Consider the following 17,258-nt stretch of genomic DNA (forward strand, 5'->3'; position numbering starts at 1 on the left):
TTTACAGGATTAACAAATTTGACAAATTGTCTTTATCTTCCTACAAATGCCTAACATGATACTGAAATACAAGAAGCGAAGTTTGATTTCGGCCTGGTCACCTGATAGTTATTATTGCCTGGCCTGATTCTGATGCTAGTATTTACAGCTGGGTCCCTGAGGACATTTTCCCCAGTTCTCTCTTTCTCTATCCCCAAGGTCCATTACACAAGGGATTCATTCGTTATTTTAAGTCAGGGCCATGGCACCAAGGTCATGTTTGTTTGTTTCACTTAACTGAAAACGGGGTCAATTCTTTTTCAAAAGGGAAATTCTGTCAGTTTAGAAATATGGCCCTCTGCCAGAAGTAGCAGAACAGCAATTTTCCCAGCAACAGAGAGAGATGCCTACCTGGCCATTTTAACTACTGTTAGCTTTGCAGTTACAGAGTAAAGAAAAGAGCACTTGGGCTCAGGAGGAGGAAGGCTTTGTGTTGGAAAACTCTTTATTTTGTATGGGTGGTGGAAGACTTGGTGAAAATTCTCCAACTGCAGGGCCCTCTGTGAGTATGCATTTGCTCCTAAAAACAAGCAGCCCCCCTGCCCCTCTGCCACCTCTCCCCACCAGAAGAAGACATTCCTGAATGACTTTTTTCTCCCTTTGCAACTTTGTGGTTCAGCAAACAGCTGAGGCTACAACTACCAGAGAAGTATTTTTTACCACTTTTTTTTTTTCATTCTCTGAGGTCTAGAATGATGCTCTCCTCTGATGAAAGTGTCTATAGCAAAATAACTGATTGTTTTTATATTTTATGAAATGTTCCAACAACTGCTTATGATGTGTGTCTTTACAATATGAGTGGCAAGTACATGGCAGTCACTGATAAGCTGTTGTTAACGTATCACTACATTGAAATTCAACTAAATGTAGTGGAATGTTAGAGGGACACTCCTGCGTATTCTATACCATAACCTCACCCTCACTTGAAACAAAAACTGGGTATAAAATAAGTCAATTATATCTCCATTCAGTGACCCACTTGCTCACGTTTTATCAGTTGGAGACCCCATCCTCTAACAGTCTTTTGCATTTTAATGGAAACTCAATTTTTTCATCTCTGTATCATATCGAGGTCAATTAATTTCATGACAGTATCCTGGAGACTGTGGAATATGAAGGACTGGAGAAAACAGTGGTATTTTGGGAAGAAAAAATGCTCTCCTCAGTACATACAAGCTGCTTGAGGTGCTTGAGAGGGAGTCAGATATCTGGAGCTGTGGTGACGACCTGAAGGGACGTATCAGGGCTGCACATACAATTCATTTTTACCCCCACGGGAAATGCCGGGTTATCCCTTTATGACCTTGAACCTGGTGTTGAGGTGGGGAGGCTAACTTTCAAGCAAACCATTCCCTGTTCTTCCCTTCTGCTCTTCTATAAACGCTTTAGCCTAAACTATGAGACTAGGCACAAAGGTGGAGCAGATATCTGCCTTTCCTAAGGATTAGCAAGGAAATTTTTAAACCAAGGGAAACTTCATGTAACTATTGAGCTGAAGCCTCTAAGGCAAATGCCTTTTGATTCAACAACTCAGGAAAGTGACAAAGACTGAAGGACAGGAAATACTTGAGCTAGCTGTTATGTAAGTAATCAGAGAAAAGACCAAATATATTACACTTTTGGACCCAAGCAAAACATTTCAAATGACGGGTTTTTTTTTTTCATTCTAGGGCTATATCAGACATGTAGCCTTTTTTTTCTACCGCCAGGGAGCAAAGCATGATTTTTATGTTTTAAAGAGCTCATTAAAAAAAAAAAAAATGAAGGAGAATAGGTAAAAGAGACAATATATGGCATATATGTTAAATATGTGCAATTCTGATGTCAATTACACCTCAATAAAGCTAGGACAGAATTGATAAAATTGGGGACCCCATCTAGGATTACATATTTATATTGTAGAATGCGACATTCTCTCTTCCATAAAACAGAATTGAAATTTCACTAAATGAGAAACAGACTGCTTGGTCTGAGTCTGGAGAATACACACATTTTTTTTTCTTTTTTTCCCTCTTTTGTCTTTTTAGGGCCGGCACTGCAGGCATATGGAGGTTTCCAAGCTAGGGGTGGAACATGAGCTACAGCTGCTGGCCTACACCACAGTCACCGCAATTCAGGATCTTAGCTGTGCCTGAGACCTTTACCACACCTCACCAGCAACACAGGATGCTTCACCTACACAGCAAGGCCAGGGATCGAACCCGCTTCCTCCTGGATCCTAGGTGGGTTCATTCACCGCTGAGCCACGTTGGGAACTCCAATTTTTTCACTTTAAAACATCATGTTTATCGAGCTCTTAGCAAACTTTGACTAGGGCCAGCTGCTGTGGAATCTCAGGGAACAAGACTATGAACGGCCCGGTGTTAACAAAATTACACGCACAGATTTAGTGATAGAGAGATGAGCACTATGCGCTGGAGAGGCAAAAACGAGAGGCATGTAATTTAGACAATGAAGTCTCAAGAAAATGTTTACTCAGGAAGTGACATCAGCCCAAACTTAGTATCTCCGCAGGGGTGGGAAGCTCCTCAAGAGCAGAGGAACAGGAAAGAGACTCCACCCAAAGTACAAACATTTTGCTCTGCTTGGTGGAAAGCGAATGTCCCTCTTCGGTGGACACTTTCTGAAGAGCTGTTTCACAGGGAACATTCTTTCTAAATACAGACACCTTCCTCACACGAGTGTATCCTCAGGGGTCAAAAGCCTCATGCACTTCGCGTCTTAGGAGTCGATGCTACAATTTGACTTGGCGGTAGAGGCCGAATCCATGAAACAACTCAGGTGTTTCTCATTAGTATCAATCCACATTTTCAACTGTAAACGTTAACTTCAAATAATATCCCACCTACTCATAAACAGAATAAAATCGACATCACTGCAAAAACACAGCTGAGGCACAGACAAGTGGATTATAAAGTGTAAATCCTAGACAAATAACCCATGTGAAGACTTGCCCCCAGCAAACCGCCTGGCACACACAACGTGCTCAGCAACTGCGGTCAGCTTTTCCGGTTTTCTTTTTTTTTTTAAAGAAACTTCGAGTTGGTAATTTTTTAATCGGGAAGTAATTTTGTACTTACAGAGGAGTTGACAAAACGGTGCAGCTAGTTCTCAGAGAGCCTTCCCCGGGCTCCTCCGAACGGTAGCATCCTGCATAATCATAGTGTGATTATTAACTGTCAGGAATGAAACCTGTACACAAATACTAATAACTAAAATACGCATTTAAGGACGGCTCGGTGTCCTGGCCAGGCCCGGGCAGGCGGGGAGAAGGCTTCTTCCATCGCTGGTGCTGCGCCTGCTACTGCCTCCCGGGCAAGGAGCGTCGCGCGCTCTCTTAGCGCCACCTGCCGGTTCGGCGGCATCAGGCCACACACACATTTCCGGACTCGATCTGGCGCCCAGGGGCTGAGCAGGCACAGCGCCTGGTCTGACCGCCAGGAGGTCTGTGAGCCCCCAGAGGTCCAGGAGGGCTAGGCTTGCGGCTTAGGCTTGGGTTGGCCCTGGGGGGAAGGCTCCTTGAGGAGCGAAAGAGTAATTGAAAAATTAATTTAATTAAGTGCACACGTTATTTGGATTTTTCCCAGTTTTTCCACTAACGTCTCTTTTCTGTTGCAGGATCCCCAACAAGTTACTACTTGACAAGAAAGGGTCATGAGTGGTTGGTCTCCTCCTCCAACTCCTGTCTCATTCTTTCTTCCCTTGGCCCTCATGACCTCAGAAGTATAAACAATTAAGGTTAAATTCTTTTTTTTTTCTTCCATTTATACTAATTTCTTTACCCAACACTGTAGTAGGTAACTTCCTATTGCAGTACTTATGAAATAGGATGTTCTGTCAGAGGGAAAATGGAAGGAAAATTGCATATTCATTTAGAAATTTAGAGACAACAGCAAAACTGAAAAACACTGGGTGTTATTTGCATGACAATTGTGACACCAAAGGTTTAAAAAAAACCGAAGTAACTACTTTGGTCAGTGCAGTAAAAGCAAACCTTCCAGTACGGCACACACAGCCTGTAGATAATGTCAAGCTCAGCCGTTTTTGAACATTTAATAGGAACCAACACTTCCAAGGAACTTCTGAGTCCATTCAACCTGATGAGTAGTGAAGAATTATTAGGAGCAAAAGGACATTGTAATATCCACAAAATTGTATCACATGGATAATGCTTTCTAATTCCATAGCTAAAAACACTTCAGAGAATAAATGGCAGGATTTAGATGAATTGAAAAATGGAGATGTAAGAACATACAAGAGGGTATAAAGATATGGACTGCAGTACAAACTGATGTCAGAAAAACACGATCTTGAGGAGACTTATTATGCACAGCAAAGAGAAGAGAATTCCTAACTTTTGATGCATTATCAAGTCAAAGAAGAAAATGACTATCATTATATTGATTGGTTTTTTTACGCAATGGTCATGGCCTCATAATTTCACACAAGTTTTCTCAGTTCAGTCACTTGAGTTGGTGAGGAGTTTGAGAACAAGTCAATGATGAGAAACCATACATCACTATCTTCATTCATACTTCTGGGACTGACAGGTGATCCTCAAATGCAGCTTCGCATTTTTCTATTTCTGTTTGTCTCCTACACGCTGAGTATAACTGGGAACATGACCATCATTATACTCACTTTGGTAGATTCTCGCCTTAAAACTGCCATGTACTTCTTCCTCAAACACTTCTCCTTTTTAGAAACCTTCTTCACTACGGTCTGCATCCCCAGGTTCCTATACAGCTTGTCAACTGGGGACAAAACTATCTCCTATAATGCCTGTATGGCTCAATTATTTTTTGTCTTCCTTTTTGGGGCCACAGAATTTTTTCTTCTGGCCGCCATGTCCTATGACCGCTACGTGGCCATCTGCAAACCCTTACATTATGCGACCATCATGAACAGCAGAGTCTGTGGATGGCTTGTCAGCTGCTGCTGGATAGCGGGTTGGTTGGTCATATTTCCACCACTGTGCCTGGGCTTAAACCTGGAATTCTGTGACTCTAATATCATGATCATTTTGCCTGTGATGCTTCTCCTCTGCTGAAGAAAATCTTGTTCAGACACACGGTTCTTAGGACAGATGGCTGTGGCCCCTGCTGTGCTGACTGACATCATGACACTTCTGTGTGTAGTTATGTCCTACACCTGCATCATCAAGACCATCACAAAGTTCCCTTCTGCCCAGCAAAAGACGAAGGCCTTCTCTACCTGCTCTTCTCACTTGATAGTGGTTTCTCTCACCTATGGCAGTTGTATCTTCATCTATGCCTAACCTTCAGCAAAGGATGAAGTCGCAATTAATAAGTGTGTGTCCGTGCTCACTACTTCAGTTTCCCCCATGTTAAACCCATTTATTTATACCCTGAGGAACAAGCAAGTGAAACGAGCTTTCACAGACTTAATCAAAAGAATTTCATTGATCTCAAAGAAATAAAGTTGAAAGTCTCATAAAATATAAATATAAATATATGAGTAGTACACCTTAAAGTCATAATTTTCATTTTTTTTTCTTTTTCAGTCACACTTGCAGCCTATGGAAGTTCCCAGGCCAGGCATTGAATCCAGGCTGCGGCTGAAGCCTAAAGCAGTTGCAGCAATGCTGGATCTTAAACCTGCTGCACCACAGCAGGAACTCCATAATCTTCAATCTTAACCATTATACTCTGTTCTATTATCTGTTCATAGCGAAAGCTTATAACACTGTTACTCCTAAATCTTTACTAGCAAGTCATCATTTCAATGCTTGTCAAAATAAACAAGATGAGTCATTTCAAGTCTTATTGTAAATAAATTTTCTCCAAAATAACATCTCATATCAAGAGAGCATGAAATTAAATTTCCAGGAAAAGGGCCTTACCTAAACTCTAACCTGGCTCCGATCAGTAAAAGAACTATTAAATCTTATGTGTAAAAAAAGCAAATTGAACTCTTGAACTAACAGGAATATAATGGAGCTATAGCATCCATTGCTTTCTTTAAAACCAAACATCCAAAAAGTTTATGTACGATTACAGCTACTCTTCTCAAGAAGGAATAAGATAATTTTTCAAAATATTAATGAGTTAGTTTGAGCAAAAAGGAATGGATACTTTTAACACTATCAGTTTAGACAGCTGGCGATCCATGTCTACCTTGTAAAAGAAACTTTAAAACCCAAAGATTTCCAGTTTAGAGTCTCTGGATTCTCCCTAAAGTGAAAGAACAGAGCCTCTACAGTAATTCATCACCTAGGTGGCCGTGATCTGATAAAACCTGCTGAGACATTAAAACCATCTTTATGATGACAAAGCAAGACCTAGTGCTGAAAAACAATACAATGCAAGTTCTAAAAACAGCTAAGTTAAGCCAACAGGAGCCAGCAAATCTCAGCGAATTAAAGTGCTAAACATCAGTAAAAGTAAACCAGCAAAATACATGGAAGCCTTGGGTTATAGGCAAGGGATCCCATATGAAGTCATAACTGTTTCCTCAAAGATTTTCTTCAACATTGAGAAAACCTGAAGTGTGACCTTCACTAATATTTCCCAAAGAAAAATTCTCTACATGTGGTTATTTTATTCCTTACAGTCTTTCACACTTCTCACCATAAACCTCAGTGGTCCAGACTGGAGTGTTTTTGACTGTCATTTCTAGACCTGTGCACAGGGTGTCACCTCTTATAAAGTTTTTCTTCCCTGCATCCCCCTCTAACCCACTTAGTACTTTAGTCCTGTGTTTGGAACCCCGCATGTATGTACCTGTCAAATGCTACAGTTAGTTCTTTTGAAATAACTAATCATCACAAAACCAGTGGTTTAAAACTTGAGTTTCTGGGCCCACGGGGTGTTTCTGCCTATTTGAGGAGACATCATCTGATCTTAGCCGAGGTTTGTTCATAGGATTGTGACTGTGGATGATTGGGTCTTGCTGTCCAGTAAGGCCTCATTCACAGCTGTAGATGCTGAATGTCTCCTTACTAATATAACTGAACTCTCTTCCAGATAGTTTTATCCTTTGGTTAACACTTGGTCACATGGTAGGATCCTGGGGCTCCAGGAGAGACAGTGGAAGCACACACGGGCTCTGACGTCCTAGACACAACATCCCTTCCACCCACAGTTCAATGAGCCAAGCAGGTCACAGGACCAGTCGAGGTTCAAGGGAGAGAAATGAAATTACTTACGTGTGAATGAGTCTAGAGAGACACGTTGCAGAGGGTGTGGCTGGGGAGAGAGGTAGCCATTTTTGCCCCCCCTCTTCCACAGACACTGTGTCCCCCTTATATTTCATAATTCCCTAACATTTTCTCTCAAGTATACTACTATGTCTTTAGTGTGCTTATGATGCCCTGGGAAGTCAACGATGATTAATGCTGCTTTTCAAATTAATCTTTAATAAATAACAGTTGAATAAATCCCATAGGAAACAATAAGAGTAATCTTGTAGAGAGGTAATACCTATAATAACTCTTAAGTGATCCGGAACCATACAGAGAGAAATAAGGTGGGTGTAATTTATGTGGAATTAAAAGGAATTTGATTCTTAACAAAGTGCTCTGAAAATCTTTTACTTTAATTTTAAAATATTTTCACATTTTTCACTCATTATAGCAGTGATAATCATATAAGGAGAGCAATAACCTTTTCTACCAGAAAAATGTACTTGCTAATTCTGCAACAACTCCCCAAAGGAAATTTTTGAAGAAGGGCAAAATTGAAATTTTATGATTCCCATTTCCTTCTCATACGTAAAGCATTGATAATCATATCTCTTGGTCCTTGCTTTATTACAATTATGTTTAATTGTTCTGACTCCTTTATTTTGCTTTTTTATTTTTCTCTTGTATCTCCATTTCTCATTCCCATTCCTCACACCTCCATAGTGTTTTTAAAGTTTTGGTTTTATTTGTGCTTTTTTGTACAAAATATATTTGAATAGATCTAGCAAAGCTATGTATTGCTAGTAATTGCTAAAAAATATTATTTGCTCCCAGCAACACTTACCTCCAAGATGTATGTCCATTCCAGTATATGGTACAGCCTTCCAGTATAATAGCAGTGTGACTTCAAGGAATCCCTTTAAAAAATATGCATGTATTATTTTTTAAAGCATCAGTTAAGACACTAATGCATAAAAATCTTCAAGAGTGATAAATCATTTTATTAACAATGACAAAATTTAATTCTATAATATAGTAGAGAATTTTCATGGAAAAGGGTACAATGCATTATTTAGCAATACATGATTACACCATGAATATACAGAAATTATCATGAACTTTTGTTTTAGGGCTGCACCTGCAGTATATGGAAATTACAAGGCTACGGTCTATTTGGAAATACAGCTGTCAGACTACACCACAGCCACAGCAACACCAGATCTGAGCCGCGTCTCTGACCTACACCACAGCTCATGGCAACACAGGATCCTTAACCCACTGAGAGAGGCCAGGGATCAAACCCACAACCTCATGGTTCAGGGTCGGATTTGTTTCCACTGCGCCACAATGGGAACTCCTATCACGAACTTCTAAAACATACAAGAATGCTTCAGAAAAAAAATAAGGCAATACAAATTGAGTGGAAATAGAGAACATGAAGCCAGTCATATATCACCACTCTCTTACATTTTATGTCAAATTGGAATTTACTCAAAGTTGATTTAAGATATATGGACATTCAATTTGAGGTTATGTTTTTCCCAAGCCCAGCCTATAAGTTATAGATTTAGAAGAGAAAAAAAATTTTTTAAATCACCCATGGGTGATTGATTCTAAAGATGGCAGAACTCTGTGGTACCTCTTCAGATTAACTCACTAGTGTCTTTTAATTAGTTCTTAAGTTTTTGCTATTGCTTATTTATTTCATTTTTTCCCCTCTACTTAGCCCAAGCACAGATTGACCAAGGTTCTATAAATCTGACTTGCTCTTACTCTTTTCTTTCCTTAACAGCAGCATTCAAACCCTTGCTTGTTAAATTTCAATTATGTTTTACTCTTAAGCCTGTGTAGATGCTGACTGAATAAAAATAGACGTGAAAAAAACACATTTTTTCACATTGAAGTTAAAAAATGACAAAACAGATCTAGACATAGGGACTATCAAGATTGCAGTAAATCTTTCTCACTTGCGAAGCTCACACAAACCTCTAGACAAGTCCAGTGTCTTTGGTCAAACTGGGAAGGAATTATACAAAGAAGAAATAAGTCATTTTTCTGGGCAGGTATAAATTGTGAAATGATGTAAACTGAGAAAAATAACAAAACTCCCAAAGGTAAGTGTTTTTGTATAAAATAGATTTTAAAAACAGCTGAAAGAGGGAACAAATTGAGAAACAGAGTCATCAATAGCAGTAGAAGATTTCACAGACCAAGTTAAACATAAAGAAGGGAAAAGAGTTTGGGATTTTTTTTTTTTCTAATGAAGCACTCTTATAAAGAAAAAATCTCGTTATAGGTCTTAAAAACAAGGCAGCTTATTTCTACAATCTGTTTGGGAGACTGAAAGCTATTGTTTCATATACGGTTGTAATAGTTTGCATGTTTTTTGTATTCGCAGAAAGATGTCATTCTTAAGTTTACCTCCTCAAATTTATTTTCTTCCCAAGTAATACTAATTATTAATTCAATCTTAAAGTGCTAGATAAATAGACATCTAAATTTTGTGGAGGAGACTTTAGCTTTGTGTAAAAGATTGGACTAAATTGTCCGAAATCTTTTACCTGTAAGCTACTGCGATTATGTTCTACCATTTGTAGATCTTGTCTTCAGCTTCCAGATGGACCCTGGTATTGTCGTGGGCTACGAATATTGTTGTTATCATTGTGATTCTCGAAGTGACATCTATTCATGTATGTAGATATGTGGTTATCAATTCTTAAACACTTTGGGTTCATGTGCCTTTATTAAAAAAATAGAGAAGGAGAAGTAAAGAGTGGATTGGTCAGAATAGGTACTAACTGTAAGAAGAAATACAGTTCAAGAAGAGGAAAAATGGGGTAAACACAGAAAAGTAGGCTTATGGACCCTATTTCAACATTCCTCTAATTCCTTGAATACAGTATAACATTTTGTCAATGACTGTCAGTGCACCTGAGGTCTTCCAGGCAGTGCTTTCATTCACTCTGTTCCCTCTCTTTCTAAGATATTCTCCTAAATAATGTGACTTCAAACAGTCTGATTATTCTCACATTTATATATATGTAGGGTAAATCCATTTACAGTTTTCTGACTTCAATAATCCACTTACCCTGGGACATCAAGGTCAAATTTACAGTGTACAAATTCAAATCTGCCGTCATCTACCTGAGTGTTCTTGGGCAATTTGCCTGAATTCTCTACTTTTCTCATGTGCAAAATTCAGGAAAAAATAGTATGTACATCTTATGACTGTAGTGATTAATTTAGATAACTGAGGTTAAGTATCTAAAACTCTATCTGTAGAAGAATAATATCCACCACTATTTACTTTATTGAATATTCTTATTTTCTTATCTAATCATTTTCCCTTGAGGATAAACTAGATATGTGTATAGAGTTTTTATTTTATTTTTTTTGTCTTTTTGCCAATTCTTGGGCTGCTCCCCCACGGCATATGGAGGTTCCCAGGCTAGGGGTCGAATTGGAGCTGTAGCCACCGGCCTATGCCAGAGCCACAGCAACGCGGGATCCGAGCCGAATCTGCAACCTATACCACAGCTCACGGCAACGCCGGATCGTTAACCCACTGAGCAAGGGCAGGGATCGAACCCGCAACCTCATGGTTCCTAGTTGGATTCGTTAACCACTGTGCCACGATGGGAACTCTTGTATAGAGATTTAAAATGTGGCACCACTATTTTCACTCCCTCCCTGTTAATCCTAAATTTCTTAGAGTCACATTCTATATTTCTTCTTTTTCTCCCCCATTTTTCTTTATCACCAGGTTCTGTCATATTTGTATCCCTAACACCTTATTAATTTAATCCTTTTCTACTCTCACAGCACTGATTTACTTTGAATGTCTTTATCTCATTGTTGAAATATTGAAAAAGCCTATTGATATACTCAACATATATCTTTCCTGCCCCCACTCAGCCTTTTAAAATCAATGCCATCAAAATAATTTTCAGAAAGCCCAGATATGGTTAATACATCCCAATGTTTTGGGAGAGGGGGACAAAAGTTTTTAAAATATTTATAACTAACCTTCTTTCCATGCTTGATCTTTCCTCGAACCCCTGATACCATCCCTCATTTAGACAGAGATAAATTTTAGCTTTCCTTGATGAATAGAGGAAAGAGCACATTCTTGGGCTTTGTGTTTCAAATTCATGAAGCAATAAGATTATATTATACATAAGATTGTGTTTGTGTGTGTACATATGTATACAATGGAATATTAGCCATAAAACAGAATGAAATCTTGCCATTTGTGACAACATGCATGGACTTAGGTAGAAGACATTATGCTAAGTGAAACAAAACAGATAAAGACACATATTGTATGATTTCATTTATATTTGGAATCTAAAAAAAAAGGAACAATCATAACAGAATAGAACAGACTCACAGAAAACAAACAGGTGTTTACCAGAGAGATAGGAGATGAAAAGGAAAAAACAAACAAACAAACAAAAAACCAAATGGTGACTGTTTGAGGTAATGAAGTCTAATGAGCTTCCCTGTGGTGGCTATTTCTCAATGTACATTTATACAAACCATATGATTTTACACCTTAAATACATTTAATTTTTGTCATTTGTACCTCAGTAAAGGTGAAAAAAAAATTTTAAATGAATAGATACTGTATAATTCCATTCAAAGAATATTCTAGAGAAGGCAAACTAGTCTCTAATGACAGAGAACAGGTGGGTGATTGGCTGTGAGCAGCACCAGTAAGGGATGGACAGGAAGGAGGGAGTAAAAAGGAAACTTCATGAAACAATGGATATTTATTAGTGTGACTGTGGTGTTACTTTCTTGGGCATATACATATAAAAACATCAACTGTACTCCTTAAATAGTGCAGTTCATTGAATGTTGATTGTATCTCAATACTACAGTTAAAAATTAAAGAGCAAAAACATTAGACTTGACTGCATGAAACTCTGAATTATATGCCAAAAATCAGTCATGACACTTTTAAAGACTGCTAATCTTAAAAAACATATATAACATATTTAAAAGAACAAGATATGAATAGGTATAAGATAATTTCTATTAAAATTTAATTATACTGGCAAATGTTTGATATAAAACAATTTTATGGTTAATATACAAATTTTCAAAGTGAAATTACACTTCTACAAATATTCTCACACTTGAAAAAATATTTCTATGAACATAATTTCGATAGAAAGGTTGGTAATTTTGAAAAATAAAAATAATTATACATTTAATTAGGATATTTGTTTTAAAATTTTAAAAATATTCATAGAGCCAATGTTATTATCAGTGAATAATTGGAAAAAAAATCATAAATTTAAGATATGCTTAAATATATAGGTATTTTTTTCTTGTGGTGAAGTGTACATAACAAAATTTAGCATTTTGACAGTTTTTAAGTGTAAAATTCAGTGACTGTAGGTAAATTCATATTGTTATGCAACCATGAAAGCATATTTTGTATCCAATTACAAGATATGATTGCATATTTTTATGTATTCAGTAATAACATTTATGCAATAGTGTATTCAGAGAAAGAAATGTCAGGAAAGACAGGATCTATAATGTAAGCAGTACTCTCGTGTAATTATAAACTTCCTTTTTGTTGTCTGATTAAAATGGTCCAATGATAACAAAACTACTATAATAAAGCAATTTATTAATATAAAAAGAATTACAATCTTCAAAATGTCTTTCTAGATGTGAAAGATTTTTTTTTTCTCTTTTTAGGGCCACACCCGTGGCATACAGAGGTTCCCAGACTAGGGGTCTAATCCGAGCTACAGCTGCCAGCCTACACCCCAGCCACAGCAACACCAGATCCAAGCTTTGTCTGCAACCTACACCACAGCTCACGGCAATGTCAGATCCTTAACCCACAGAGCGAGGCCAGGGACCAAACCCACAACCTCATGATTCCTAGTTGGATTCCTATCCACTGTACCACTAGGGAACGCTAAGATGTGAAAGTTTTATTTTAATGAGCCGTGTAACTGAAATGACACAGTTGCCCTCCTGACCTGTGTCAAGTGCTGCTATAACATCCTCCTCTCTCCAAGGACACTGTCCCCATTGAAATCTGTGTTCCTTGTTTTTCCCAAACTTCATTACTCATGAAACTAAGTAACAACTCTTAATTATAGGTCAGCAAGGACCATTTGCTTTTTTTCACTAAGCGGCATTTTCTGCAAATTAAAAAGGAGATTCACATTTGGCACTATAAAAGCATTTCTTTCTGTCCTGATGATTTAAAATTTATCCCCTCCACCAATGGAGAGAGCTCCAAAACTCTTATTAGAATTTATTTTTGTTTCAATGATGGAGATAGTAAAGAAATATTTGGAGGTTTATAGAAGTGCTAAAACCGGCATCATAAGCAAGTCTTCCCAATTTGTTGCAGAGGGTGAACAAAGGAAGTTCTGTGCACTCCCAGACATGCCAATGAACGTGAAGACATAAATAGCTTTATTAAAATATAATATTTAACATTATAGTTGTAATGTTGCTCTGTTCCAACAACCAACAGAAGCTCTGATTTACAAACAGAAGAGTAAGTGTGATAAAGTTTGTCTCTTTGATTGTAATTCCCTTTGTAGGATCTAGGTTACATTTTCTTCCAGAAAGAAAAAAATGGGTTGTAATAATTTATATTTTTAATGTATTTAAGGTATATTTTCAGATGTCAATTTTTAGAACAAATTTCCCTTATATAGATAAATGTCATTTCCTGGGAGTTTTCTACGCATAAGATATGTAAAAAAAATCTGTATCTAACTTACTGTAAGAAATATTCAGGGTAACTTTGAATAGCTATCCAAACTCGAATTAAAAATACTGTCTTCCTGTATATTGAGGTATATAAGCCTATCCTTGCATTCCTCTCCCTATACCCCCCCAAAATAACATAATGACTGAAATGACTCATCACATCACAGATCCCTGTGTTCATACCGAACATTTGTTTAAAAGACAGAATAATCAGAAATCATGTACTTAAACTTTACTGTCAACCTGTTTTTTTCTAGTATAAAATACATTGTAATGTCTGTGATGAAAACAGATATATTTGGAGAATTGTGTAATGGTCAAAGTTTGAAGGGCAGAGTGAGATTTCATAACGATGCATACAACATCTGAGAGATCAGGAGAAAAGATGAAAGGAAGGTAGGTGGGCTGCAATTATATATGTATGTATGCGTATCCCTTCTATATCTTAATGTGATATAAATACGTGATAGTTGTTGAATGGGAGGGTAAATTTCCTAAGAAGATTTTTAACTTTTGAGTAAGCCATAATCCTCTGTTCATGATTTTTTTTTTTTTGTATGCTGGAAACAGTCACAGTCAACCCTGCCCAACGTCAGCAAGAAGAGCATGTGATAAATTAAACAAGAAAGTAAATATACTGATAAAACATGAGGGGGGAATATTTAATTAATTGATGTCAGGAAATCTCAAGACATGAAATAATATACACTAACTTTATATTAGAAAATTTGAGTTCCTACTGGGGTAGCATCAATGAAGATGATTCCGCGACTGGAAGATGCTGGAGGGAAGAGAAGGCAGTCATCACTGTATCAGCAGTAAAAAGTAACACAGAAAAGAGCATGTGGACTGTGAAACGGGGGGTTGTGGGCAAGCAACAGTGTGTGGGTTGTTTGTGAGAATTATGCACACTGAAACTAAAAGCAAACCGGCAAGTGAAATTTTATTTTGAAACAAAGACCTCAACTTTTGCTCTTGAGTCTATAGAGTGAATCCAAGTTCTATTAGCACACTTTACTCAAAAGTGTCAAGAAAATACATGAAATAAGAATGCAAATTTTTTCCCTTTCCCTTTTTTCTTTACAGAAGTATTATTGACTTCATGATATCATTTCTGAATAGGGAAAAATTCTTAAGAGTCAAAAGACACTATTACTACCCATAAAAGTGCACCTCCTCAGCATCTCCTTAGTCACAATGGAAAATTCTAAGGACGTGATAGACATAAAACGTAAGTGTTCATATTTACATATAATATTATATATAATTAAATATAAAAGCTCAAATACATTAAATTTGAAGTCAGTTAAAATGGTCTGTAATCTCTAAGCAAACTTCTCTGAATTTCATCTACAGACTGAAGAGAAGTCAGAAGTCAGTGATGAGAAACCGAACAATAACAACATTCATCCTGCTGGGACTGACAGACGACCCCAAGCTACAGGTTCTGATTTTTATCTTTCTATTTGTAGCCTACATGCTGAGTGTAACCGGAAACATGACCATCATCGCACTCACCTTTGTGGATTCCCACCTGAAAACACCCATGTACTTTTTCTTAAAAAATTTCTCCTTCTTGGAGATCTCATTCATATCTTCTTGCATCCCCAGATACCTATATAGCATAGCAACAGGTGACAAGGTCATTACCTATAATGCTTGTGTCATTCAAGTGTGTTTCACTGACCTCTGTGGAGTAACAGAGTTTTTTCTCCTGGCCGCCATGTCCTATGACCGCTACGTGGCCATCTGCAAACCCCTGCATTATGTGACCATCATGAGCAGCAGAGTCTGTGGGATTCTCATCAGCTCTTGTTGGATGGCTGGTCTGTGTGTTTTAATCCCACCACTTAGCCTGGGTTTAAATCTGAAATTCTGTGACTCTAACAGGCTTGATCATTTTGGCTGTGATGCGTTTCCCTTAGTGAAAATCTCATGCTCAGACACATGGCTCATGGAACAGACGGTTATAATCTGTGCTGTGCTGACCCTGAATATGACTCTCACTTGTGTAGTTCTGTCCTATGCCTACATCATCAAGACAATTTTTAGGTTCCCTTCTGTTCAGCAAAGGAAAAAAGCCTTTTCGACCTGCTCTTCCCACATGATTGTGGTTTCCATCACCTATGGAACGTGCATTTTCATCTACATGAATCCTACAGCAAAGGGAGAAGTGACTATTAAAAAAGTGGTTTCACTGCTCATTTTTTCTGTTTCACCTACTTTGAATCCGTTTATTTATACTTTGAGAAATAATCAAGTTAAGAAAGCCTTTAAGGACTCAATCAAAAGAATTGCCTTGCTCTCAACAAAGCAAAAGAAATAATGTTTTTAAACCATCACCTCAAAACCAAGACCAAACAGTCAAAATGCTTATTTTTGGAGTTTGTAATCTTGTTTGCTTTTTAATAATATACATGTTAGTCACATTAATTTTCTCAGCATTTCTTTAGCCTAGCTTCTATTGAGCCCCAATCAAGCCATTTTTGCGTCTTCTTTTTCAAATCAATATCTAACAGTTTTGCATGTCAACTTCTAAAAAGAATCATTTTGAAAAGATTGCTTTAATATATAATAAAAGCCATTACTCTGGAAAATGGAGGATAAAATTTTTTGTAGATCTTCTCAATATATTCAACGATGATATGAAAGACATATAATAGGAGTAATTTTACATAAATGTCTAAAACAAATGGTCACATAATTTAAAATGAATGTAAAAGAGAATAACAGCACTTCCAATACTGAAAATAAAGAAGAATACATACTATTCAATGAACACACATAAAGAGTGGAAAAATATAATAAATATTCCTTGGAATACATAGCTGAAAGTTGTAAATAGAATGTATCAGAAACAATAATGTAGTTAAAAATAGAGCAACAATCTATGAAAGGAAGGGGTGCTCACAAGAACATAGACTGAAGTTATGGGCGCATGGGTCACACTATGGATCACAGCCACTTAGGTCTGAAGTCTCAGGATTAGTGCTATGGGAGCACCTGGTGACACAAGAGCTGCACATTCAATGAAATTTGAATTGGAAAACCATGCCCGGAGTTCCTGTCCTGGTGCAGAGGAAGTGAATCTGACTAGGAACCATGAGGTTGTGGGTTCAGTCCCTGGCCTCGTTCAGTGGGTTAAGGATCTGGTGTTGCCATGAGCTGCAGTGTAGGTCGCAGACGTGGCTTGGCTCTGATGTTGCTGTGGCTGAGGTGTAGACAGGCAGCTACAGCTCCAGTTCGACCCCTAGCCTGGGAACCTCCATATGCTACAGGTGCAGCCCTAAAAAGACAGAAAAAAAAAAAGGAAAGGAAAAGA

The 17,258-nt window shown here is 37.6% G+C and overlaps 1 protein-coding gene and 1 pseudogene across 1 annotated transcript; both read left to right on the plus strand.

Moving 5' to 3' along the window:
* The first annotated feature begins 4,540 nt into the window (after positions 1 to 4,540).
* LOC125131716 (olfactory receptor 6C2-like) lies at positions 4,541 to 5,479 on the plus strand (annotated as a pseudogene).
* Positions 5,480 to 15,317: 9,838 nt separating this feature from the next.
* Positions 15,318 to 16,262, plus strand: LOC125130367 (olfactory receptor 6C2-like). Its single transcript, XM_047785736.1, has one exon. It carries the CDS (start codon positions 15,318 to 15,320, stop codon positions 16,260 to 16,262), a length of 945 nt encoding a protein of 314 aa, XP_047641692.1.
* The last annotated feature ends 996 nt before the right edge of the window (positions 16,263 to 17,258 follow it).

Source organism: Phacochoerus africanus, chromosome 7 (assembly GCF_016906955.1).
Source record: "Phacochoerus africanus isolate WHEZ1 chromosome 7, ROS_Pafr_v1, whole genome shotgun sequence".
Taxonomy (NCBI): domain Eukaryota; kingdom Metazoa; phylum Chordata; class Mammalia; order Artiodactyla; family Suidae; genus Phacochoerus; species Phacochoerus africanus.